This window comes from Tachypleus tridentatus, chromosome 12, assembly GCF_004210375.1.
Source record: "Tachypleus tridentatus isolate NWPU-2018 chromosome 12, ASM421037v1, whole genome shotgun sequence".
NCBI lineage: Eukaryota > Metazoa > Arthropoda > Merostomata > Xiphosura > Limulidae > Tachypleus > Tachypleus tridentatus.
Genome location: NC_134836.1, coordinates 8,117,300 through 8,145,007, shown reverse-complemented (window position 1 = coordinate 8,145,007; position 27,708 = coordinate 8,117,300). Strand labels below are relative to the sequence as shown.

Here is a 27,708-nt window from a genome sequence, read left to right as displayed (position 1 = left end):
GTATTTTACAGGTGGTGCTAGTAGCTGTGGCTCATTTTGTTGGCGGGAATTTTTGAGGTGTTGCAGTTGAAAAAAAAAGTCAAAGTTTTAAAAACTGACGTACCCTATTTCGGTAATTTATATGTAATATATATTTATTTTTAGTATTTAGTTTAAAATGTTATTGGCATTTACGTTTTAGGTATAAACCATATAATATAGATTTAATGAATTATTTTATTCACCAGTTATTATTTATTTATAAATGGAATAAAAACATGAATTGTGAATTGAAAAATGAAACGTAGCTTGTAATGTGGCATTAAAGTGATGAATAATAACTCGAATATGGTACATTTGGTCCTTGAAAAACTGTAGTGGAATTCTTAAATACCCATAAAGCAAAAATATAAACCCCTTTTTCAAGGAAAATCATTGATTCCTCTCATAAACTCACAGGCATCCATCTTGTTAGAGTTTAATATTTTGTAACAGTAAAGCTTGTATTGTGTGTAAATAAATTAATTAATACAATACAGTAAATAGGTGTCTGAGTATTAAACTTTTATTAAAGCTTCTTATATCATTCTTATGTATAAAAAGTGTTTGAAAAGGTGGGCAAATTATTTGAGAACATTTTGGTACCTGTTACTTGGATATTTCACTATCCAATAATTTTGTCTTAATCTCCCCAACATATTGTATTTAAGATCATAAAAATATTTCATCAGTATTAGTTCATTAGACAAACACTCCAGTCTGTAAGATATTAGAAATTATTAGTTTATTAGAGAAAGCCACGTAGATTTTGTGCTCAATGTAAAGTTTATATTAAAGTTGGTGATAAAGCCCTTCATTGCTCTGGTGAGTGTCAAAAATGGTATCATTTAAGATGTAAGAACTTAACTGAACAGGATTTGGAATATTTAAATGAAATTGGGAAAAGTTATGAATGTGATTTTTGTATGAGAAAAAGAAAGTTAAGCCTAAATAGTGAAACTCCATTAAGAAGGACTGTGTCCATTTCGTTAGAGGGGGAGACAGTTAATCTTGTTGAGAATAGTGAGCTTGATTTAAATATGGGGAGGCAGATATGAAGTGGCTTAAGACAAAGTTACTGAAATTTTGTCAAGACTTGATGACTTTCACTTAATTAAAGTAAAGGTCGAAGAATTAGTGACTTCCTTTCAATATTATTCAGAGAAGGTAGAAACTATGAGTGAGGATATCACAACTTTGAGAGCTGAAGTTAAGGAGTGTAAACAGGAAAATAAAACATTAAAGCATGAAAATGAAGAATTGTGGAAGGAGATGGCAAGTTTTCGAGGAAGATGTGTGAAGCGGAACAATATTCTTATAACTATAATGTTTTGATTGGAGGTATTCAGAGAAGCCTGATGAGAATTTGCAAGAAGTTGTTGAGAAGATTACAACTACTTTTGGGGTTGACTGTGCTCCTACAGATATTGACACTGTTCATCGATAGGAAAGAAAACAACTGAAAATAAGAGTCGAGACAGATTGTTGTTAAGTTTTGTCGTAAGCAAATTAAATTTGATCTGCTTAAACTTAAGAAAACTAAATTTCGCTCTCTTAATACTAATGATATTAAGGTCTGTAATGAATCTTATCCAGTTTATGTTAACGAACATCTCTCCCCATATTATCGTGATATTTTCATGCAAGCAAAACGAAAACAGAAAGATCTTGGCTATAAATTTCTTTGGGTATCGAATGGTAATATTCTTATTAGGAAATCAGAAACTACTCAGCCCATTGTTTTACGTTGCTTGATTGATCTTAATAATTTATAAATACTGCAATGGCTGATGATTTTGATGATATTGTTGGTGTTACACCAACTTTGTCTTCTCTTCTGATTTACCAAATGTTTTTCTGTTGGTCATTTAAATTTAATACATGTTAATATTCAAGTCTTACTCAAAATTTTGACCAATTTCTTGTTTTTTTACAATCAAGCGTTGTTAAATTTCATATAATAGCTTTTCTGAAACTTGGTTTGTTGAGGATGGATTTGTTTCCTTTTCGATTCCAGGTTACTCCTTTTATTCTTCATCTTCTGGTCTAAATAAGGCTAGTGGAGTGGCAGTTTTGTTAAATTTGAGATACTGACTATGATAAAAGAAGTGCAGTACATTAAGTCTGATGCTTTAATTTTATTTTGTATGATTCAAAATAAGAAATTTAATCTTTGTTGTTTATCGATCTCTAGATTGCCTGTATTGAAATTTATTGATGAGCTTTCATTAGAATTGAATTTATACAAATATGATATTAATATACTTGTTGGTGATTTTAATATAGATGTTTTGGCATTTGATGATGTTTGTTATAAAATGCATATTTTAAGTTTTTGTCTGAGAACAATCTTCGTATTATTATTTCTTCTCCTACACGGATAACCAATGTTACTAATTCTTGTATTGATCATTTTTTAATTAGTGGAAATACTATTAAAATTGTTATTCTTATATTGTTGAGAGTTTTTGACCGATCATTTTCCAATTGTTTTATGTATAGACATTTTATCGGATCTAGAACATGTCTCAAATGTTCAAAAGATTAAGTTTAATGAATTGAGTTCTTGTTTGAATTTTTCAGATTGGTCCTGTGTTATGAATTGTTCTGATGTTAATGTTGCTTATGATAATTTTGCTGAAGTGTTAACTGATTGTATTCAAAGTTGTACTACTACTGTTTCTGTGTCACGAAAGTTTAGAAAAATTAAGCCATGGATTACCAGTGAATTGGTTTTGTTAATGATTAAAAGAGATAAGTTAAAAAAGAAAGTACATCAATTTCCTGATGATATTTATCTAAAGATTAGATTTAAGTGTTTAAGGAATTATGTTGTTAGCTTGACCCGTAAGACTAAATGGACTTATTATCATAACCTGTTTAAGAATGCTAAAACTATTAAACAGAATTGGAATATTGTTAACTCTATTATTGATGTTAAAAAAAAAAAAAAAAATTTTGTAATTTTGGTACTACTGATTTATCTGATTTGAATTATTTTTTGTTAATGTTGCTAAATCTACTTGCTCCAATCCTAAATTTTGTTCTCAGGGCATGCCTCCTGCTCCTTCTTCTTCTTGTTACCTATATCCTGTTACTGTATCTGAAACTATGAATAATATTTTCTCCTTATCAAATTCAGCTTCTAATGGTGTAGATGGTGTTTCGGTTAAGATTTTGAAAGCTAATGCTAATCTTTTTGCACCAATTTTGACTTTTTTAATTAATTTATCTTTTACTCAAGGGAAGTTTCCTAATGCTTTAAAGTTATCAATGGTCATTCCTATTTATAAATCTGGTAATATTTCTGATTTTACGAATTATAGACCTATTTCCTTATTAATACATTTCTCTAAACTATTTGAAAAATCTATGAAGATTAAAATTTTATCATTTCTTGATAGACATTCAGTTTTGTCTCCTTCTCAATTTGGCTTTCGGCCTGGGCTTGGAACGGAGGTTGCTGTTGCTAAACTTGTGGGAAGTATTACAGAAGCTTTGGATTCTGATCTTCATCCAATTGCTGTTTTTCTTGACTTAGCCAAAGCTTTTGATTCTGTTAATCATAAAATATTGTTAAATAAATTATCTTATTATGGTTTTAGAGGCATTGTTTTTGATTGGTTTTTTTTCTTACTTTCACAATAGAAAGCAATCAGTTTGTATCCATAATAATTATAGTGATTGGCTTACAATTAATGTTGGAGTACCACAAGGTTCTGTTCTGGGCCCTTTATTATTTCTCATTTATATAAATGATATTCTTTACCAACAGTTTTTGGAGATATCCAAGCCTATGCCGATGATATTGCTGTTGTTTATAGTAAGCCAAATCTAATTAATGAAGCCATTATTTCTAGTGATCTTAATAAAATTAAAAATTGGCTTTTCTGTAATGACTTATCCTTAAATATATCTAAATCTTTTCTTCTTCAGTTTAACCTTTATGGTGTCATTCCAGCTTTTCCTTCTATTTTTTATCATTCTAGTGATTGTTATACTTACCCTAATTGTAAGTGTCCCAAATTGACTCAAGTTTCCTCTGTTAAATATTTAGGAATTATTTTAGATCGAAAATTAAATTGGCAATTTCATATTAATTCTTTAGTTAATAAATTAAAATATAGTTCTATGCTAATTTTTGAACTTAGTCATTGTGCTCCTTATCATATTTTGTTAAGTGTATATTATGCTCTCTTTCAATCTTTCTTACAATATTGTATTTCAATTTGGGGTGGCACATATAAGACTTTTTAATTCCTATTCACAAGTTGCAAAAAGTGTTTTCTCTCTTATTTTTACTCATAGGCTTGATACCGATTTCAGTAAATTTAACTCCCTCTTTCATATGATAAACTTTATTTATATTTTTTAGCTTTATCTACATTGCATGTTTCTTTTAATAGGCCTTTTAAAGTCACTTCATATTTTACACGACTTCAATCTTTTTTCCAATTAATGTACCCACACCACGTAAAACAGTTACACTTCATCAATATCTTTATTTGGCACCTCGTATTCATAATTTTATTCCTTATAGTATAAGATCTTCTATTAATCGTGTTAATCAAAAGAAATACTTAAAACAATGGATCTTAAATACTGATGATAATATTCTGGGAACTTTATATTGATTTTGTAAGTTTTGATTTTACATTATTATGTGTTTAACCATCACAGGACGAGTTAACTCTTTGTTGATGGTTTTATATTGATATTTGATTTTTTGTGTCTAATTTATTGCTTAATAAATTTATTATTATTATTATTATTATAAAATATTTTAATTATATGGTGAAAGATCTGATATTTATAAAAATGGTTCAATGAGAGATTCCATGAAGAAACCAGAGTTTATTTGCTGGGTCATAAGCCTGTAGCAACTGTCTTATGTGTTGATCTGTGTCTTTGCCACAGTCAAGCTTGCAATATTGATCAGGAATGGCAAAACCATGTCATGTCTGAGGAATAGTAGTAGAACTGTCTTCTTCCTGTCTCCAGCATCTGATACTGAGACTTATGGAAGAGAAGAGAAAACAGTCAAGACACCAGTGTATATTTATTTACTTTCACAGAAGAAAGTGCATCAACAACTACTTTATAGTATTACCAGAACTAACTACCTTTGGCCATTTGAGTCTAAACACACACACACACACACACACACACTAATTGGTTGCACTGAGAGAAAGAAGGATAAAAAGTGTGAAATTAGTAATGTATTGTGCAACTGCAGCACTTCATTCCTGAAAGAACATGGAGAAGTGCTGAATCCACTATTAAAATTATGGAAACAAAGTTTGATTTAGGATTCAAGAATGCAAAAAGGTTCTGGACTTCCAAGAGTTCACAAGTGTTCTAGATTTGAGTTCTGTTTAGCACAGTCCTACATACAATTAAAATAGAAGAAAATACTAGGTGAAACAATGAAATGTTTAATTGTCAGGGTGACTTGGTGCCAGGCATTTGTCGGGGTCTTTTGTATGGGAATATGTTAGGTTTTGGACTTATTTTCTCTTGTGTACAACATTATTTAGTGGCCAATATGATAACAACCTCTGACTTCTTTGTTCTAACATAGGAAGACAATAGGATGAGACAATACAAGTTTAATATTAAGAAAAGACTGGCTATGCTCCAGTTAAAACACTAGTAGAGTAATTGATTTACAGAATAGTTGCTTTCAGCACTATTTGAGGAGGACACCAGTGGTGTATTTAGGTAGGGGCTAGAGGGTGCTCAGCCCGTGGGCCCATTGATGTGAAATTGCATGAGATGTAGGGCCCACAAAAGTTATTTGCCTCTGGGCCCAGCCAACCTTATGCCACCTCTGGAGGGCACTTTTAGAAGAGTTTGAGAGTATTCGATGGTTTCCAAGTAAATAGTTATTGGATTTGGTCTTCACACTTTTCTTTTTCTTGGAAGTAAATGTGCAAGGGCAGCCTTGGTAGACTGTATGGTACCTTATAGTTAATGTGTTAAATTTGTTTCATATGTTTTGGGAGTACAGATACTAACATAAACTTGTCATTTAACAGAAAAACTGACATGGATGAATTGACCCAAAGAAAAATGTATTGCTGCCCTCGAGAGTGTTTATTTTTCTGTTATAATAAATTCTACATTACTGCATGTGATTCATTTATTTTTATGTAGTGGTTGTTGCTTAAATAAGTAGCTGGAACTAAATAATTAAGTGCCAAAAGTTTAGATATTTTGAAATCTCAGACTCACTAAAAATATATTGATGTATAATTTTCAGAAAGTAGTAATTTGAAAATAAAAACTATAAGTACAGATAAATGTTTGGAACTGTATATAAAATAAAAAAGAAATGGATTTGTTTTAATGAATAACTAAGAGTTATCTTTCCTTGATGGTTACCAAGCAGTATGAAACATGTAATAACTTGTATGGTTTTGTAATTCACGAGTTTTTTTTTTTTTAACAGATTAATTGAACAGATGATTATCTTAATGTGACTTGTATCCTGAAGTCTACTGAATATTAATATTGAAAAGATGAGATATTCAAATTAAAAGTAATTTTAACCACTGGAAAGAAACTATCTAGTATGAAATGAAAATTTTAAAGTGGTAAAATTTCTGTTAAAATTTTAAAAAAAAGTAATCTTGGAAATGGAGATCTATCAAAATTCAATCCTTTACACTGATTTCAGGGTAGATTCTCTACAAATCTAACTACAAAGTTTGTAAATGTTACAATTCTTAATCTGCTTACATCTTATTGCTTATCTTCATGATACTATCTAGTATTATCCATCATGATGTTTTTGGTGTCATGTAAGTTTCTGTAAGTAAATACAAGATTGAATAAAGAGTTTGGATTAAGAAAACTTTAAAATAGAAACAAAATATGATGTTTTCAGCTAAACTGATTTATGTTGCAGATAGAAGTGGTAAATGCAAATAACAGAAAGAAAGGTAGGAAGCATATCGCTGAGTTAAGGCCTGGCATGGCCAGATGGTTAAGTCATTCGACTCATAATTTGAAGATTACAGGTTTGAATCTTGCCACACCAAACATGCTTGCTTTTTCAGCTGTGAGTGCATTATAATGTGATGATCAATCACCCTATTCATTGGTAAATGAGTAGCTTAAGAGTTGGCAGTGGGTGGTGATGACTAGCTGCCTTCCCTCTTGTCTCACACTGCTAAATTAAGGATGGCTAGTGCAGATAGCTCTCGTGTAGCTTTGCACAAAAATTAAAAACAAACATTGAATTAAACTGAGTTGAGGAAAGATGCTAAATAGTGCAAAAACAAAGTTCCATATAATATTTATTTAAAAAACAACAAAAGTGGTTGGGAACTTTTACATCAGATGAGAGTTGGTTGGAGCTGAAGAAAAAATTATGAGACAGAGTTGATGACCAAATGGTAAACCTAATAACAGTATCTGTCTGAGAGTGCATGTTCTAGTCGTCTCATGGTCTCATTCCACAAGTAAATATGCAGGACATAGTTTACAATGTAGAGTCAAATCTCTGCCTTTGCACATATTTCTATACCACAGTCCTTCACTGATGACTACCATGGCAGTTCAACAATATAACAAGGGAACTACATACCATATTTTTATTTTCACACAGTGATATTTGTACTAAAATTCATGACAGGAGGTGAAGTTCACATGTATAAAATTACCTGTTGAAAATGAAAAATTGAGATTGGGTCACCACACAAGGCTGTGAAAGCTGAAGGGTAAAGCTTGTTGTCATTGGTTTTTACAAAATTACTTATCTGTTTCAGTTTGCTGGAGATAAAGTGTTATGTCTTGTATTTTTTTACTGTTCATATAAAGTAATTATTAGAATACCATGAGTTACTAAAGGTGAAGGGTGATGTTCCATTTCATTTTAAGGAACAAAAATAGAGATAATTAACTTCAAAAACAAAGATAGAAGTCAGTCATGTTTGACCTTTTACAAAGTGATGATAATTTGAGAAAATTATTTTAAGTTACCAAAAACAAAGATGAATATTTTTCACAATTTTTAATGTACAAATATAGGGTACTTAAAGTTAGAGATACCAGTGAGGTAGAATAATGTTTTTTATGCTTGTATAAACAAAGAGAAACTAGTCAAAATAAATAGATAAAAACAATAATAAATGAAATTCTTCTGATGCTACCTGAGGATTCTACCTGAGTAATCATAAAGCAAGGACCTTAATCCTCTCAACCGTTAGTCTATTAGAACTTTTAGTGTTTATTGCAAGTTACAATAACTGTAAATTTTCTAGATATCATATCTAATACCTTACTGTCCTGGCTAGATACTTGATGAGTATCACATAGTTTGCTGCTCAGTACTTCCAGAAGTATTTAGGTATTGCCAGCAGTTTCTGCAAGGTACTAAATATATTTCTGACACCTCTCAATCTCTCAATAACTTGAAAAGTAAATGTCATAATGCCCTTGAAGCTTTCAAATGTTTTTCAATTACAAGTACCCATTGAAAGTCATGTAAACTGTTTGAAAATTTGGGTATTAAATTAGCTGTCTTAACTATTTTAAAGTAGTTATTACATAGTGCTCCAAAAACATTTCTTGATGCAACTCTGCTCTACAGCTTATAGTGAACCTAACTTTAAAATTATTACTTGGAAAGGATTTCTCCTAGATCATGTCACATTTGCCAGATCATGAACTAACTTTTACTAATTCCTTCCCTTGCACGTAGGTATTTCCAAGTATTACTGAATTACATATGTAGAGAGAATGTCTCCAGGTGATATCAAACTTCTATACAGATGGTTTCTACATAGTATTACATAATAATATTAAACTGCAAAGTCTTCTACTAACATAAGAGTTTAATATTAATGTTTAAAGGGCTTGGCCTATGTCAGTAAGTAACTAGATTGTCTTTAAATTTAACTGATATACTTTAACTGCATATATATTCTTAAAACCTAATGAGTTAAAATTCAAGGAACTTGTGTGAATATTTGAAATGTAATAAAATATTTAAATGATCAGTGTTGTGTAATACACAATTAACAAAGTTTTTTTATTCCCAAATGATCAGTGGTTGTAAAAAACACTGTGTTTTGGTGTCATTCACATCATTCTTAGGAGTGAAACACAAATTTTGTACAGCATATAAATACAAAAAAAGCATGGTCGTGAGACTACAAGTTAATGTATTCAAAAAAGATAATGCCATCTGCTTACTCTCTGGTTATCTAAATTTTCAATCTTATTTAAAGTGAAATTATTTTACTGTGTTTCATTATTTCTGTAGTTTCTCTAATATGTCTATCTGTCATATTATTTGATTGAGCCAAAATAAGTTTTTTTTGTGACCACTGAATAATAGGACCAGTATTATTTGCATGTTCAGCTTGTGCAGTTTTTACTTTCATTTTTAACATTTTTTTAATGTTCATGTAGTTTAAATTTTAAATTGACTCTAGTTTGACCACAGTCACATTTAATTTTTTGAATGCCTGTTTTTTCCATTAGATTTATTTCATTTTCAGTTTTTTAATATTTGGATAATTTTATTTAATGGTCTGCCAATGGTTATGAAATTTTTGTTTCATTCCTTAAACTTAATAAAGATTTAACATGACAAACGTGGAATGTTGGTAAAAACAGTATTTGTTTTTAAATCCATTTCAACAAATGTTGATTTTTTGTTCATTCTTTATGTCATCATTGGTTATTTTGTTAAATTTTCTCACAGCTGTATCAACATTATCAAGAGAGAAACCTTTATGTATTGATATATACAGGGTAGGTCGGTAAGTCCCTACCCATCCATATATCTTATGTATCTGTGTGCTATCCCTCATTCTTGCTGCATAATATTATGCGATGCCATATTCTGTGAGACATTTTCCTCAACATGGTCTTACATCAGGCATATTTCTCTGAAAAAAAGAAACATTTATAATACATGCCTAATTGAATATAACATACAGCATATGGATGGGTAGGGACTTATGGGCCACCATATATTTCATTAATAACAGTTCATTTTTAAATTTTCTGGATTAAAACATGACTTTAAAGACATATAAACATAAAAGTAAAAAAGTGACATTTTTTGTGACTTTTATGACATGGTCCAGCATGGCCAGGTGGTTAGGGCACTTGTAATCTGAGGGTTACAGGTTTGAATCACTGTCACACTAAATATGCTTGCCCTTTCAGCCATTGGGTGTTATAACATGATGATTAATTCCACTATTCATTGGTAAAAGAGTTAAAATGGGTGGTGGTGACCAGCTGCTTTCCCTCTAGTCTTACACTGTTAAGTTATGGATGGCTAACAAAGATAACTTTTGTGTAGTTTTGTGTGAGAATTCAAAACAAACAAAAAAAGTATTTGGCATAAATTTTGGTGTGGTTTGTGGTGGACTATAGCTTAACTTATGTTCTTAACTATTACATTAAGAAAACAGTAAACTATTATTTTGTTGAACTTTGTATATAAATTGAATAGTGGATTCAAGACTGTTTAAGTAATTATCATAAGCTATCAAGTTTTCTATATTGTATTGACCACAAAAGTGTCATCGACATACCTAACACGTATATCCGGTTCATTTTGAGCATTCTGTAAACCATCATTTTCAAACCTATTTGTAAAAAGATCACATACCAATGGAGAATCCATTGCTAGGCATTCAATCTGTTCGTGGATCTCATTATTAAATTGAAAAAATGAATCTTCTCTACAAGTTTTTGTTAAATTTAGCTCAAATTTAGATGAGTGGCACATGGCTCCCTTGTAGTTTGAGTTCAAAATAATTGATCGTTTTATTAGTAAGTACTTTTGTGAATAATAATAAAGTATTAAAAGAGACAACTATATTCTCTTTAGTTATATTTGCTTGAATTATTTTTTCAACAAATTCTGTAGAATGTTTAATTGTCTGTGTTTTTATCACTTGGGAAAGAATACTTACATGCTAAAAATTTAGCTGTGTTGCAAAAAGAAGAACTTATGTTTGATACTCTTTGTCTTTAGAAATTTTCTGAACTTTTGATAAAGCTTCAAATTTTGGAATTATGAAACTACTTGGAACCACATTGTTTTGCTCAGAGGTGGGGTGGGGTGGGGTGGAGGAGCTAAGCTTATACACTCCAACTTTTTTTTGATCAATTCACAAAGTCTGTTACAAGGATTGTTTTTAGCCTTTTCAAATATACCTTTATTTAACAACTCCTCAACATTCTTAATGTTGTCTTCTTTATATTGGATAACTACTTCATCACATTTTTCAGCTTTGCAAATTTCAATATCACAATCGTTTAATATCTTTCAAACTTGAGAATTTTCATTTTTTTTAAACTGTCTTTAAAATTATGTAGTAACTCTAAGTTTAGCTCTGATTATGTTAACTTTATTAAATGTTCTTAATTTTATTCAGACTTGTTTCCACTTCTATAATAAAATTTTCTTAGAAGCAAATCTCATCCCCTTGTTAAGTACATCAGTCTGTTTCTCATTTAACATATTTGATTTGTCATTTATTTTTCTATATCTCATTACCTTTGTGTAAGACTCGGGTAGCATTTTTTATTCATTTGGCTTTTTTCATTGTTCTTGTTTTTTTAAGAACTATAATTATTTTCTAATTTTAATTTATATTTCTCCAGTTTGTATTGAATACGTGTCAAAATAACATTTTCACACTTGTTTCATCGTTATTTAGAATTTTTCATTGTCAGTTGCTAAAGGTGGTAAATTCTGTATTTTTGCTTCCCTGTAACACTTCTTTCCTGATGAATTACAGTTCTTAAAAATTTTTTTTCAGTCGTCTGTAAACAGTTGTCAGTATGGCTTCCTTTGTTATATGATTTTTTTTTTTTTTTTACATTTCATTGGGAAATTTAATTGCATTAATTCTTTAAAACATGATTAATAAACTTACACATTTTGATTTTGATGACAATAATATTTTCATTAAAGTGTTTTAACATGTATCTCCTCCATTACTATTCATTTTAACATTTTTTTTTATGTTATCTTTATATGCTTGCTCTTTTTTCAAGGCTGTGAACATATTTTTATCCCTTAATTTAATGTTTTTTCAATACTACATTTACATGCATATTGCCTTCCCGAGACTATAATATTGTCTTTCAAAAAGATAAATGCCCCAGTTCTACTTTTTCTGTGTTTTCAAATAGTTTTAAAACAAAAATTTGTAATTTAAAATATAAGTTTTCTAAATACCTAATAATTTCAATATTTCAAGATTTATAAAGATGTACATTTTATTTCTTTGAGATTATCTTAATAATCTGTATCAGTTTGTTATTTTTGAATTTGGTTTGAGCTCAATCCTCATTCAACTATAAAACATTTTATTTCTTTGAGGTTATCTTAAAAATTTGTTTCATTTCTTTATTTCTGAATTTGGTTTAAACTCAATCTTCATTCAAATATTGTACATTTTATTTCTTTGACCTAACCTTTATAATCTTTTCAATCCATTATTTCTGAATTTGGTTTACACTGAATCTTCATTCAAATGTTACACTCATGTAAAGGATTAAATTTGGTAAAATTGTTAATGAATGATTACATGCATTACTTACTCTTATATTTTCCTACAGTTGATTGTGAAGAAATATTCAAGGTAAAATCTACTGGAGCCACATATTTTGCTTAAAGGGCTCTAACTTGCTGTTGTATTTTTAAAGAATAATACATGTGAAGGAAAGATTTGTCTTTTGAAGAAATTTGTGTGTTCTTTATGAAAATATAATATTAAATGTAATATCAATTAATAAGATCAATTTGTCTTTTCTCACGTATATTTTGTTTCTTAGTTTTCAGAAAGCTCCTCTATTGTTGAAATCTTTAGATGGTTTTCGACCAGATTATCTCAAACATAATATTACTCCCAATATCAATCACTTGGCAAAATGTGGTGTTTTGGCTCCATACGTACGTCCCGTGTTTCCAACAAAGACGTTTCCAAATCATTACAGCATAGCAACGGTGCATTTAAGTCCAGGTACTTCAATGATAAGTTAAAGTATAAATCTAAGATCAGTGAATAAATTATTTGGATAACAAAGAAGTACTAATAAAATTTAAACAGCACATTATGTAAGATTATTGTTGTAATGTGCTGAGAACAAGTTTATTTTGTTAGTTGTTTGTATATTCTTATGCACTTGATATCAGAAGTTAAAATGTGCAAGTATAAAAATTTTAATTGCTTGCTAAAAAAGGGTTTTTTAGGTTATAAAACTAAAATTTATTACTGAACATTAAAAAATTTGAGTTGGGAGAGATGGTTTAGAAACTCATTTGAAAAATTTGAAAAATAGTCTTATTGTTAATTTATTATTAACACCATAAGAAACACTATATATTCAAAATAAGTTTTATGTTAATGTTAAAATATGTAATTTTAGCATCATCATAGAAGGAAAAGAACAATTAATGTTGTCTGGCTCAACCACACAAAACTGGAATGTACAACACTTTGCTTTTTCAATTTATCAATGCTTTCTTAAGAATTTTGAACTTCATGAATAAGGAAGGATATGGCTAGTGGCAGGTACAGGAATTGTTACTCAGGTAACCCAGTTACAGTTTTATTCAATGCTGTTTCCAGTTCAAAATCTTCCTTACTGCTATGTGAAACTATTGCTTTGTATCTTACACCTTGTTTTATTTGGCAAATTATGGATGCAAAGTTCAGAGTTTTAGGTGGTTTACATCATACAAGAAATACATAAACAGAACAAGCTTGAGGATTTACTGTTTTTCTGGTTCTAAACATATTGACCATAGTGGAAATCTTAATCTTTCAATTCATTGGAATTATTTAATATAATTTATTCTGGAATAGAAGGTTGACATAATAAGCTTTTTTATTGTTAAAGTACAAATGAATAATCAAATCTGAAAAGAAAGCATGAGTTTAACTCTTTCACTGCCAAATTTGACTGCAGTTGATCTTATGGCTTTGTGCCATTTACGACTGTAGTTGAATTTTTATAGTGTCTTGTTTATTCAATACATAGCAGCACTTTATGGGCAAATGTAAAACTCCCACTTAATCCATGAGCCTTAGATGTTTGTCTTGGACTCTTTACACACTTACAAATTTAATCACTTGATTAGTATTGTTTCTGGGATGTGAAAAAAGGGAAGAAGTTTGTCAACAAAGTTTCCAATATGGCTTTGCACAGGCATTCATCATTTTCTGCAGCTCAAGTTTTGGAAATAATTCAGCAAGATTCAGGCTCAGAAAGTGACTGTTTTGAGTATGAAAGCTCAGAAGAAGACTTGAAAGACAGTAGTGAAGAAGGTAGATCAAACACACAAATCAAATTGGAAGCAGCCAAGGGAATAGACAGTTAAAACCCTGAGGGAATGTGGTTCCACGACCAGGGGAAGGTCAGTAAAATTACAGAGAAGAGAGACTGCAGTTTGAGGAATGTCCCGAGGAAGCATTTAAGAAATTCTGTCCCAGGTAGAGTCTCCATCTCCACCTGAACCTAAACCATCAACAAGTTCAGAACAGGATGCTCAGTAGCAGTGGGAAACTCGAGAAGAAATGGAGATGTTTGAACAGGACTGGCTATCCAACTGTGTACATTCCAAACATACTGAAAATTTCATGTCTATATGTTTATATGCAATGAAGTTATAATTTTTTTATGTAATCCCCCCTATTCAATACTAACAGGCAAAAATAATGTGGCAATCAGCATTAATTAAAAATGATAATTTGGCAGCAAAAGAGTTAATTAATTCTGATATCTTCATAATGTGACATTTCACTTCTTAAACTTTGTAGACAAATTTCAAACTGTGTCACTCCTAGAGGCAAATGATCTGTCTTAATAAAAGTTCTCAAAATGGGAGAAATCTAAAATGGCTACCAAAATCTGATATTTCTTGCACATTTTTGTATGAACATCATTTTAATAGGAACAAATTAATAAGTGGACCAAGTTAACCTATTATTTACAGTGTCAAGGAGGAAAGTGAAATTACTTAATTTATGAAGTTGAATGATGAAATAAACAAATAGGTCTACTACACACATTTCTTTTTAATGAAAAGAACAAAATACTTTCAAATGTTTAGAAATCAAAATTTCATTAAATCTAACAATAATTAAATTTAAAAAAACACTTCTTTTGGAAAGTACTCTCAAAATTCAAAATATGTCTTAACTGTAAGTAACGAGATGAAATGAGTTATTTCAGCAAATATCTTTATATATAAATCAGAACTGGTGTGCTTGGCCACCTTTGTGGTCTCCAACTTGTGTTTGTCTACATCATCAGCAACTCTCGTGTATCACTTGATTTTATCATCATAATTACAGTAAAAAAATCACCACATTTCTCATCCTTCTCCTCATCGATTGCTTTTGTCTTCACTGCAGCACTAATGACATTTTTGATATAACAATTAAAATGTTGTAGCAAAATAAACAATGTTCTCAAGTTAAAGCAAAGGAAGGTTTTTAGCCATTTTGGCCCAAACCCAACTTTTCATGAGCACAATGAAAAGAAACAAAATATCTTTCTGAGTGTCCTCAGTTGTCTTCCCAATTTTTGGAAGATGTCAAATCAAAATTACTACAGAAGTGATTGCAATACTTGAAGTGGTTCTGCTAGGATTGTGTCTAAAAACAGTTTTTAATGCAGTTTTATTCTATCATAGTCATAGCAACATTAACATATTGTAAAAACCTGGGGAAAGTAGCTGAGAAGATAGTTACTTCAAATTTGATTACAACAGTTGACTGTATACAAATGTATAGAAATAGGTTTCTGTTCAGTAATTTGAAAAGTTTAAAGATACTGCCATTCACCACAGAGAACATAAACCTGCATATCAGATTTTCCACTTGACATTTTCCACATTTTCTATTCAGAATCTTACATAATAAGCCCATCATATTAAATTATTGATCTAATGTTTAGCTCAATAATTTAATTAGCTGTGCACAGATTAATAATAAAAAACAAGCAGAATTTTAAGATATGATTAGTCTTTACATGCCACATTTATTTATGTTTGTCCATATTTGAATGTTATAAGCATTTTTATTTTGTATGTTCTTAAATTTGAAAGACTAAGATGAAAAATGTGAGTACACAATACTTGCATCTTGTAGAATGAAGTATATCAAACAGAAAAAGTAGCTTGAGTTACAAAATCTTAACTTATAATGATGGATGGTACATTTCAGGGTCTCTACCCTGAGTCTCATGGAATTGTAGGGAACAAGTTCTATGATCCTAACCTGCATCAGTTATTCAAACTTGATAGTTCAGTCTTCAAATCCTGAGTGGTGGCTTGGAGAACCGGTATGTAACACTTTCAAGGCTATTTCACTTTCTGTGTTTTGTTTTTACAAATATTTATAACATCTGAATCTAGCATTAATCGTAATTGCTTAAGCTTGAACTGTTAAGCTGCATTATTTATATTTATCTTTGTATCTCTTAACTTGGAAAGTTGCTATTATTTTTTGTTATTGTTACCACATATTCTTAAAAGCAATGTAAAAGTTTTTATTATTATAAAACGTGGAGACTTGGCTCAGCTTTGTGGTTAGGGCACTGAACTGTCAGTCTGTAGGTTGCAAGTTTGTATCCTGAACATGTTCATCCTCTCAGCTAAGCTGACATTTTTACTTGACAGTTATTGCTACTTTTTGTTTGTCAAGAGTAGCCTAATAGCTGATAATAGGAAGAGGTGACTAACTTCATTCTCTGTATTGTATTACTTCTCATAAGGGATGGATAGCTCAGATAGTCCTGGAATGGTTTAACATGAAATTCAACAAACCATCAAATGAAATAAAAGATGCTGCTTTGTGGCCATTTTGTGAAATTACTTGATCATTTAGTTTTCAAAGGAATTTCACAAAATATTCTAAGCAATTAAGAAAAGCACTTGCATAAAATTTGGGTAAACACTTAAATTGCAATAGTTAGTATTGCTTTACTCTTGGCAAAGCAATAAGTTTGAGAGTGTATAAAACTGAAATCCAAAGCTTGTGGTAGGTACAGCTCAGATAACATGGTCCATTGTGAAGGCAAATATGATACATAAATGTAGAAATCAAAATCATTATTTATCGAACAAACAGTCAAACAAAACTGCAAGTGTTCATCATGGATGTATAGTTTCTCTTATAAATATAGTGTGCTCTCATTTGCAAGTTCAACTAAAAATAAAGTTAAATGTAAAAAACAAAGTACAAAATAAACCCAAAAGCTAAAGCTAAAATAGGAAATTATTCGAATGATTGGTCTGCATTAAGCCAAAAGCTACAAGGTCAAAACGCTGTTCGTTTTTCTATCTAAAATATTTTCTCAACCCAAACGAGCCATTTTTGTATATACATTTCTCTACAAGTGTGTTTTCTCGACATCACTGATTATTAACAAAGACACGTTTGAACACATCGTCTTCGCTCACTGTGATCTGTATGAAAGGCTATGACAGTATTCTCCATTTTGCAAACAGAAGACAGAACCATCCATCTAACATCACAAGTCGTCTTTTCTCTTAGAAAATATGGCTAATTTCCAATTATTTAATTCCTGACCAGTGAGCACGAGAAAGAGAATATTGAGTAGCGTATATGAGTGACTGTATCCAAACTAAACTGAAAGAAAATATGACACTTGACCTGTTAACTAAGAGTGGGTGAGCTAATACATGGTAAAGTCCTGTACCACACACATACTTATTTATATATTTCAACAACATATATTGCCTTCTTTCACAAACAAAAACGTTCTTGATTTGTACTGTCCATTGTTGGTACAAATTCTGCTTAGCACTAAGCTTGATACTCCTATTTATTTCCGTGTACTAACTTACAAATGATTATGCAGCAACCCTTCACCAAAAGAAGTACAATACTACTGTTATTGGAATTAGCACCTTCTGTGATCTAGCACTATGTTAATTATTTCTCAGTTGGGTGTTTTATTGAACAAATGTGTTTTTGCTCATGGTTTGATTAACTCATCCACAAGTTCCAATTTACTTAATTTTCTACTTCAACTTCATTGATATTTACCATTTTTGTTCTTTTTTGTGGAGAGTTATGACTTATTTTTATCTTCTTCACTTTTCCACTTTTGAGGGTTCTGCACTAATAGTTTCATGTGATCATGACTACCACTGCTGCTGTAGTAGAATTACCTACTTGTCCAACAGGTTGGAATTGTGATTCTTGGTTCAGGAAGTGATGGTTATGGTCTATTAAGAATTGATCATTTCCCTGCTATGATCAGAACTAACTTTTTATTGTTCTCTCATATCTGCTCAGTGATTTGGAAGAAATAGATTTGGATAACCTTTTTTTTTTCTTCCTAAATATGACATAATATGTTTAATAACAACACGAGACCTGTTAGTCCATCTCGGCTGTTCCATCCTCTAAGCCAAACTAAAACTATTAAATAACAAAAAAAAAAAAATTTTAGAGCCAACCCTTATCATTCATATATCCATCAAGTTTTCTTTTAAACCCACTGAAATTTACTATCTCCAAAACATTCAAAGGCAATCTATTCCATAGGCCAGTAACATTATTTTCAAAATTAAATTGTCTTAGCTGAAGATGGTGTCTACCTTCCTGAAATCTATATTTGTGTCCCCTAGTTTTATAATTCTTGCTGTTAAATATGAAAAATGTTGATGCATAAACATTATTAATTCCCTTTACTTAAATACTTCAAGAGAAAACAATTTTAAGGATTTGAACCCTTAAACAGTGGGAATGTTGTAGGTAGCAGCATCAGCTGATGATGACTGCTGTTTAAGGACTAATCTCTCCTCATATGATAACCATTCCATCCCAAGCACTATTTTAGTAATTCTTCTCTGAGCCATTTCCAACAATTCAATGCCTTTCCTAAGGCAAGGAGACAAAGATTGAACACAATACTCCTACATAATGAAATTATAACCTTTTTAGACTTGTATTCAATAATTCTGTAGATATAATATAAGCTCCTATTTGCCCTACCACTAGGAACAGCATATTATGTAGATGACTTAAGAGATTGATAAATTATTTCACCAAGATCTTTTTCTTTTATGACACTGGTAAGGTTATTCCCATCCAAGTTACCTATAATTCAAATTATGATAACCCATGTGCAATATCTTGAATTTATTGTAATTAAAATCTAAATGTAATTTATGCTTTGCTGTCACATATCATATTGGGGAAATTGCTGAGATTTTCTTCTCCTTTTATTATTTAGGTATGTTGTGTTCTGTTATCTCCTGTGTTCCACCTTCATCTTTCTCAAAGATGTGTTTTTAGATCATTATTGAGTGATTTATCATTCCCAGTATGCAGGCATTCATGAGAGTCACTTTGAGGGAACATTTTCATTTGGAGTTGTCAGTATGCTTTGACCCCAATGAATTGTGGATGATATTTCTTTTACTTATCATTCTAACTTCCCTTTTTTGGGTTTACAGTATTTGGTATTGCTTCTCTTTTTGTAGGGATCATAACTAGATACTTCAGTTACCTTTTTCCATGTTTGTCTTACTCTTTGTACTCTTTTTGGGTCAGGCCAGACTCCTTCAGTTTGCCCATGTTTGAAATTTCTAAGTAATTAATCTTTGGGTTTTGAGACTTTGTCACACTAAGTTTGTTGATGATGCATATTCACCCCCCATGCATGAGTGTAGGTTTCAGTTTTAGGCACTTCCATTTGGACTTGCCTCGGTTTTGTACATGTTCTATCAAGTGATCCAAGTTTCCTGCCAGGAGTCTTTGTTTCTTTCATTATATGGATATCTGGCTGTTTCTTGCCTGCTTCTAAGATGGCTCATTCCTCCATATTAAGAAATGTGCCAGAGTGGGTTGGCTTGTCAAAATGGGTAAGACTTTTTTCAACTCAATGTAATATTTTGTTCATCTTGTGATGTCTTTCAACTCCCTCCTCTTTCAGACCCAACCTGTTTCACTTTAGTTGTGGGCTATAGAACATCTTGTATATAGCTTCTCATCTTCTCCACCTACTGCATGAGATGTCTCTCTCTCTTTTAGAGACTTGGTCTTCTCCCAGCATCTTCATCTCTCTAGCTTGTGCCCACATGCATCATCATCAATGGGTTTTGATGGGCCAGAAATATTTTGAGATGTCTTGAGTGCCCTTCTTACCATTCCCCTTTTCCCTTACTGACATTTTGACTGCTGGTTGGATCAGAATAATAATATGATAGCTGTACCTCTTCACCTTTTTCAGCTGCTTCTCTCTATTTTTTTTTTTTTTTTTTTTTTTGGGGGGGGGGTATGTATCTGGAATCAGACACATGCTGTCTTGGAACATTTTACTATTCATCAGGCTTCACTTCCTGTAGGCTTTTTGGGACTGCTCATTGATGGTCCACTCTTGACAGTTATACAGTAGTCTCTTACATCACCAGGCATGGGGCACTTGGTCAACAGACCTGTTTTTTCATACCTTGGATCTTCTGAATTGAGCCAACTGCCATGACATTACTTTTTGGCAGGCTGTATTCCAAAGGCCCTGTATTCAGTTATGGATCAATTATTTCATTCAGATAAGATTTTCCCTATAGACTAATCTTTGGATCCTCATATTTTTCAGGATTGTGTACTCAAGGGAGTGCTCCGGGTTTGGATGCTTTAGCTGCTCTTCTCCATATGTAGCTTCCCCAACTTTAGTCTCCTGTTCCTTATTCCCTGACAGAAACAGTTGATGCTCTCAATCAAGATTGGACAGGTTAGTACATATATGCATATTTTCCTATTTGACTCCACCCACATTATTACCATACTTCTGACCACTCCATATATTATTCTTCTGGTGGCTTCATATTGGCTGGTTCCCATGTGATTTCTTCTGCAGCATTCACCTGGCAGTTTCTTACTTTTGTCCCGTTGATTGTCATCCTTTTTTTATGTATATTTTTCCATCAGATCCATCATCTTACTATATCGTTGCTTGCACATTTCCATTTTCCCTTAGAGAACATATCAGTGCTATGACAGTTTCACTGCAGGTGATAAGTATTCTGTTCATTTTCTTTGTAGGGACCTGTATCACATGTTTGGTTCTTGTTCTGTTGAGAGTGTTGCTTGACCAGGTATTCTTAGTCATGAATCTGCAATGTATAACCTGTGGTCATATACCAAGTTAAATGACTATGATGTTGAGGCTCTTTGTACATTAGGTCTGATGTACAGTTCCAGATATCACAAGATGTAGTTGATTTAGTATATTGATGTGTTTTCTCTGCTTTCAAAATACAACTTCATAAACTACATCCATGTCATATTATGCCCATCATTGAGATGGTATTCTGCAAGACCACTCATAGGTGTACCTTGCAGTCTTTTGCTTCTTAAATGTGTATTTTCTGGACCATACACTCATACAGTAGCATGTGTAAAGCACCCAGGTGTTGTTGCCCATCTGTTATGATCCATGACATTTGATGCTTATCTTACAATGGAGCTGATCTACAATTCCAGGTGCTGCCTTGTGTTGGATAATGCACCTGATCAATGTGACCACGTTTCTCAGTATGGGGTAACACAGTCACCCATTGCACTTTCTCCAGTGCTGTGACCGTCTGGACTCTCCACCGTATTATTTCCCTCCTTCTTCTAATGGAGTATGGGAGTCCTTTCCACTTACCAGGTCCTAGCCCCTGGAGTGGTAGACCACAGAGATTTGTCTTCTGGAGTATGCACAGTACCACTCGGTTCAGAGTAGGGTGGTAGCATTCTGTATGTTTAGATGGCATGATGTTCTTTCTGTCACAGATTTGACATATATTTTCAGATGCTGCCAACTGTTGAATGTAGCACTCCAAGATATATGCAGTTTTCTCCTCTGACTGAGGCACTGTCTTTTTTCACTACCCATTAAGTGTTGGTTCCCAGTGGTTTAGTGTGTATTGGAGTTGGACCAACCACATAGTGGGATGGTGAGATTAAAAAAAACTGTATGTGCTGTTGTAATGCAACTGGGTCACAGAAGCATGGCAGTCAATTTCAGCAGAATGCATGAATAAAGATTTTCATAAATGAGGATGAAACAAAATTCCAAGTTTACAATGAATGTGATGAATCTGATGGTGGCAAAGATTCATGTGATGATGAAGGAGAAGCTTCATTCATTACAACATATAAATATTTCAATACATTTATAAAATTGACACATTAAAAAAATCTCAGTAAAAGTTTTCCAAAAATATTTAATATATCAATATTCATTTTCTAAGGTTAGAAACTTTTCAATAAATTTCATACAGCATTTGTTAAAAGAAAAAACCCAAAACCTGAATCTTTCAAAATTAGGTGCACATTATGTTCAGGTAAATATGGTATTAGCACGAGCACTTTATAAACTGGAGACACTTACTATCTAAATAGGTTCTTGTTAGCCTAAAATTATACTGTTTTTAACACAGGTATGTAGCTTTATTTTTGGTCTCTAAAATGAATTTCATAACTTGTGGTTTTATCCATGTGAATGTTAACTTCAATAAAGTAATTACGTTTCCTTGAACGTAGTAGGATCCATGGTTTATATTCTATTGCCATAAAATCAAGCTTCCTACTTTGAGGCAATGGGTATATTGTAATATTGATCATCAAATCACACTATGTGATTAAAGATGCCAAAGAATTTGTAGTAGTTCATGTTATAGTAGTTCCTTTATTAACACAAGATTAGGAATGGCTAGTGCAATAGCTCTTGAGTACTTTTACTTTAATATCTAAGACAATCAACTAATCAGGCTAATGTGAGCCATATAAAGTATGCTTGAACAGAAGTCACATTCTCAGTAAAAATTATAATTATAATGTGGTTTACCAATTAAACAAAAAATAACTGAATACTACGTTTGAGTTGTTACATCACGTTTTTTGAGTTGAAAGTAAAGAATGAGGAACAAAGTAATTTATTTTTGCTTAAAAATTTCAATTTTATTCCAATAAAAATTATTTTGACTTTTTTTCAGTCTGATAATTTAAAGGAAGCAAACAGTCTTAAGGAAAAGGGTTAATTAAGAAACTGTTTAATACCTTTAAAGCAGGAGAAGTCGATAAAGGAAACTCGGATCACAAATTCATATTTTGTAAATTTATGTAAAATAAACATTTTCAAAGCTTCTGTTACTGGCATACAGTGAAATCTGAACTTTATTAATATGTTAAAAATTGTTTCCAGCTAAGCTACTCTAAATAATATTGAAACATCAGTGATGCCTTTCTTTAAAGAGAACATAATTATTCTTCTGTATCCATTATTTTTCTGAGGCAATACATTATATGTAAGACAATATGTAATAGAGAAAATACATATTTTAGTTCTACACCCTTGGAATGTCGAGTGCAGACTATTCTAGACTGGCTGGACCTTTCTGCTGACAGTTGTCTATCATTCCTTACACTGTATGTTAATGAACCAGATTGAGCTGGTCATGCAGGTGGTCCTTTTTCTAAAATTGCAAGTTTACCTGAACCTGATTTATACTGATTTTACTTAAATCTGTTTTTTAAAGTTAAGAAGAATATTTGTATAAAGCTTTAATGTGTTTTTGATAAAAGGTTTTCAACTTAGCATTTTTACTTCACTCACTGATATTTCTTATTTGGGTTGAAACACGAAGTATTTTGAAACTTCAACCTGAGTGTCATGTTAGTGTTGAGATTTAGAGATATGGGATATTTTGGTTTGTTTTGTTAATGATTGCAAAATATTTAATTTGAAGTTCGTGTTAAACTTGGAGAAATATTGAAATACAATTTTTTTATATTGATTTGCAACTTTCAGGTTTTTCTTCTAAACTTAGACTAAATTGAACTGAAATCATAACTAGATATGTTTATTTCTAGTTTAAATTAAAAATATAATACAAAATAAAATTAATTATAAAAGAAACTTCATGATGAAAGAAGTTAAAAGGTTTGTGTGCATCTATTTTTTGTACAGTTTTTTCTGTTCAAAATGTAATAATTTATGTAGGACAGATGGTTAATCTATGTCTCTGTTAGGTTATCTAGAGATGAGAATCCTGTTCCGATTCCTACTCATTATTTTGTGGTTGTCACTCGCTGCCTGGTGAAAGGGAGAACTGTGGAGCTTTGTTTTCCAACACATCTTAATGTTCAGGCATTTATCCTTCCCCACATCTTTCCTGATAATATTCGTATGGTAAGAAGTGGACATTTTAAATTATCAGTTTTGGATGTTATTGTAAAGTAATTAAAAAGTCATATTCTGTGTTTATTCCATGACTAAAACAGGGTTTGCTATAATGATGGTTTTGACCTGTTTGCAAAACTTCATTGTCTTGTAATGTAATTAGTGTTGCAAAACTTCTTTTAGAGTGAAACATTCAGCTGAGCTGTATGAAATGTAAAGACTGTTATTACTTATTTTAAAAAACAAGTGTCTAATAACTGATATGAATTTTATAGGTGTAAAATTTTAACAGTGTTTGTTTGTTTTGTTTTTTCATAATGGGAACTACAAGGAATTCCACAAAATCTTAATATATCGTTTTGGTAAAAACAGCACTTCAAGAGTAAAGATTCAGTACAAAAAACTTTAAAATTTTTACTATTGAACATTAAAACTGCAGACACACAAGAAATGCACAAAAACATGTTAGACTCGCAAGGAAAAGAAAATCCCTTAAAAATGACCCATTTGTAATATTTTTTATTACTATTCTTTTACCAGCCTAAAACAAAAAAGGCTTGGTATATTACAACCAATCCTTTTGTAGAATACTAAATAAGGTACCATGAAAGTTGTAGGGGTATTGAAGAGTCAGGTTGTTTCTTCTATGATTTACATAAGCTAAAAACATCAACTTCTGGTGTCATTGATATTATTATTACACCTTGAAATTAGCTTTCTTACATATGTGTGATGTTCCTTTAGAAAGCTTACGTACAGGGTGAAAAAGGAATTACTGGTCAATAATAGATGAACATCAGATGACTGTAAGATGTAACACTCACTTATTTGTACACTATACAACTGGTGTTTTGGGGAGCCAACCCCTGTTTATTGTATGAATTGAAAAAGTAAAAAAATAATATATATAATATTAAATTTTATTACACAGATTAATATAATAATCACTTTAAAAGATATAAAGGATTATTTAAAACAGTTTTAGATGTATGTGTTTTATTTGAAAAGGGTGGTTTTCTACTGGTAAACTTTGGTATGTTAATTTAGGCACATATTTGGACATATTAATGCATTATATTAGAGAATTTAGTTATGTAGAAACTATAAATGCTCACTATATTCACAAACGAATCTCCATAATCATGAACCATATCAGCTAGCCAAGTAGCTGTCTTTATTATCATGACAATGTGTAAAGTTCGTTACTATATCATGTAATCCTTTACCCATAGTTGAGGATAAAAAAGTCAGCTAACAAGATAAATAAAAAAATTTAAAAACCTGCAAATGGAAATCATTAAGAAGAGTAAAGTGGCAAGTTTACAAATTCAACCTACAAATTCCTAAATTTTGACATAAACAAAAGTAATTCTGTCTAACAGCATGGAGTTAAAATAGAGGTTTGTAGTTTATATGAATAATGTCTACAGTGTCTACAGCCTTGTTTCCTTACTTTATGATCCCAATTTGCAGGTTTCTAAATTCCCAATTTTTTTTATTCATCTTGTTTAGTCATTGGATTGCCAGAGATGAAACCTTTATTTTCTTATTGTAAAGGTTGATTGATATTTTACTTATCATTGTCAGAGCATCATGAAAATCGGAAACGTTTTCTTCAGTATGAGATGCTACAGTTTTAGTCTCAAGGAGTTATTCTACTAATTTAGATACCATTGATCTTTAAATTGTAACTCTACTAAAGTATTTTTCTAGCAAATTCACAACTGTTGTAATATTCTGTCCAGTTTTAATCATATAGTAAAAGTAATTCAATACACTGTAAATGTTAGTTCTGGTATCTTTAACTGAGGAAGAATAAGCATCCAGCCTCTTTATACCTGACTAACCTAAATGGTTTACCACAGTGTTTTGTTGCCATAAGTGTTTTGCCTTTGCATATCATTTTCAACATATCATTCAATTTTCATGATACTACAACAGTGTTGTGTGAATTATATATTGACTTTTATATACCAGCTTCAAGTATATCACCCTGTATTTCCCAGGGTATTTAAAGTGTTTTAGTTTTGCTGCTGTTTAAAATATTTCTAGAATTTTTATAGGATGAGTATTTTGGCATTTTCTCAAAATTTATCTGGTGAATCTGAACAGTTTAATAAGTGATAAAGTGTGTAGATATTAATTAATAAAGTTTTGCTGCAGTTGTGTTTGATAATTAATTTGTTGTTGAGTTGAAGTGAAACCATAGAAGAATTGTAGTAAGTTACTAACTCACTCATAGATTTTTCTGTGATTTCCTAAAAATAATAATAGTTTTGATATAAGCAAACTTTCTAGCAGTAAACTAGTCTAAATTCATTGTCTCTGTGATATAAAGTTGATTGTCAATTGTGATTTGTTTTGTCACTTGTTCAGTTTGTCACATGCTTTAACTACGAGTAAAGAATACAATTCTCCACTATTTAGATACATCATACTTTAATGGAACTTTTGTTTATATGATACTAGAAAAACGTTTTTATTACACAATATGCAACCCCCAACTTTACAAAATTTTTATTGTGTATACATGTAGATTTCCAATAGGAGTTATGATTTTCCTGTTTCATCTCCATTTCCCATCATGGAGCACTTTAAAAATACTTGTAATTTTATCTCCTTATATTTGATTCTCTTGATTCAGGTTTCCTGCACAAAAGCATATTATTATAATTTTTGCTACAAAACTAAAATTATAAATCAGTCTTAGTTAAACCATTACTTTCTTGATTTTGGTTCAGTAATTTTTACAAGAAATGGATTTGAAATAATTGATATGGTCAAAACTTGTCCAAGAAACACCTGAAATGTTACAGTTTGTTAAAGTTTTCTGAGAAATGAATGAGTTAAGAGATGACTTTATTTGGGCTTTGACTTACTTTATTTAGATAGCTGAATTAATATAGGGGATAATCAGAAAGATCTATAGGAAATCATAATGATCATTCCTGGATGTATGTTAACACAAAACCTTTTGGAATTCAGAGATATTTATCTGGTTATTATTATTTCTGCTTTAATCTGACAGCAATAAAGAATAAAACCTGTAATAAGCATTATAATTATTATAATTGGTTTTTTGTGGTTCAAAAGGAGCAAGCTCTACATTACAGGTGATTTATCAGTTGAAATAGCTGTGTTGGAGAATAATGACTCAAATAAGATGAAATTTAATATTGAATATTAAGTGTAATGTTTTTCATTATATTTTTCTGATTATTAAATAAGTATAGAATCTTGTACCATATGGTGCGTAGCTTTTTGTAGGATCTACGGTTGTTTGGTTTTTTTTCCCTTTTATAGAGTAAGTCTCATTTTCTTGTTCAACATTCTTCGTCTGTTGTTGATATAGAACGAATAACTGGCTTGAAATTCTATCCTGATCTTCCCACTTATGATTCTATTAAACTTTGCACCATCCTTCCCCAAGGACTCTGGCAAGTTTAGAAGGCTACTGTTCATTACTTCTGAGATTCAGATATTGCATCATGTTGA

General features: G+C 31.1%; 1 protein-coding gene across 1 annotated transcript; it reads left to right on the top strand.

Annotated features, from left to right (window-relative positions):
• LOC143233720 (venom phosphodiesterase 2-like) lies at window positions 1-27,708 on the top strand. The gene is made up of 6 exons (XM_076470274.1): window positions 1-112; window positions 6,057-6,110; window positions 12,835-13,022; window positions 16,233-16,350; window positions 24,063-24,222; window positions 27,566-27,708. Exons 2-4 carry the CDS (start codon window positions 6,067-6,069, stop codon window positions 16,244-16,246), a joined length of 246 nt encoding a protein of 81 aa, XP_076326389.1. The 5' UTR covers window positions 1-112; window positions 6,057-6,066; the 3' UTR covers window positions 16,247-16,350; window positions 24,063-24,222; window positions 27,566-27,708.

Coding starts and splice junctions, on each gene's coding strand:
- LOC143233720 (XM_076470274.1), top strand. CDS start 6,067: ATGGATGAATTGACCCAAAGAAAAATGTATTGCTGCCCTCGAGA. Junction 6,111..12,834: donor ATGTATTGCTGCCCTCGAGA/GTGTTTATTTTT, acceptor TTTGTTTCTTAG/TTTTCAGAAAGCTCCTCTAT.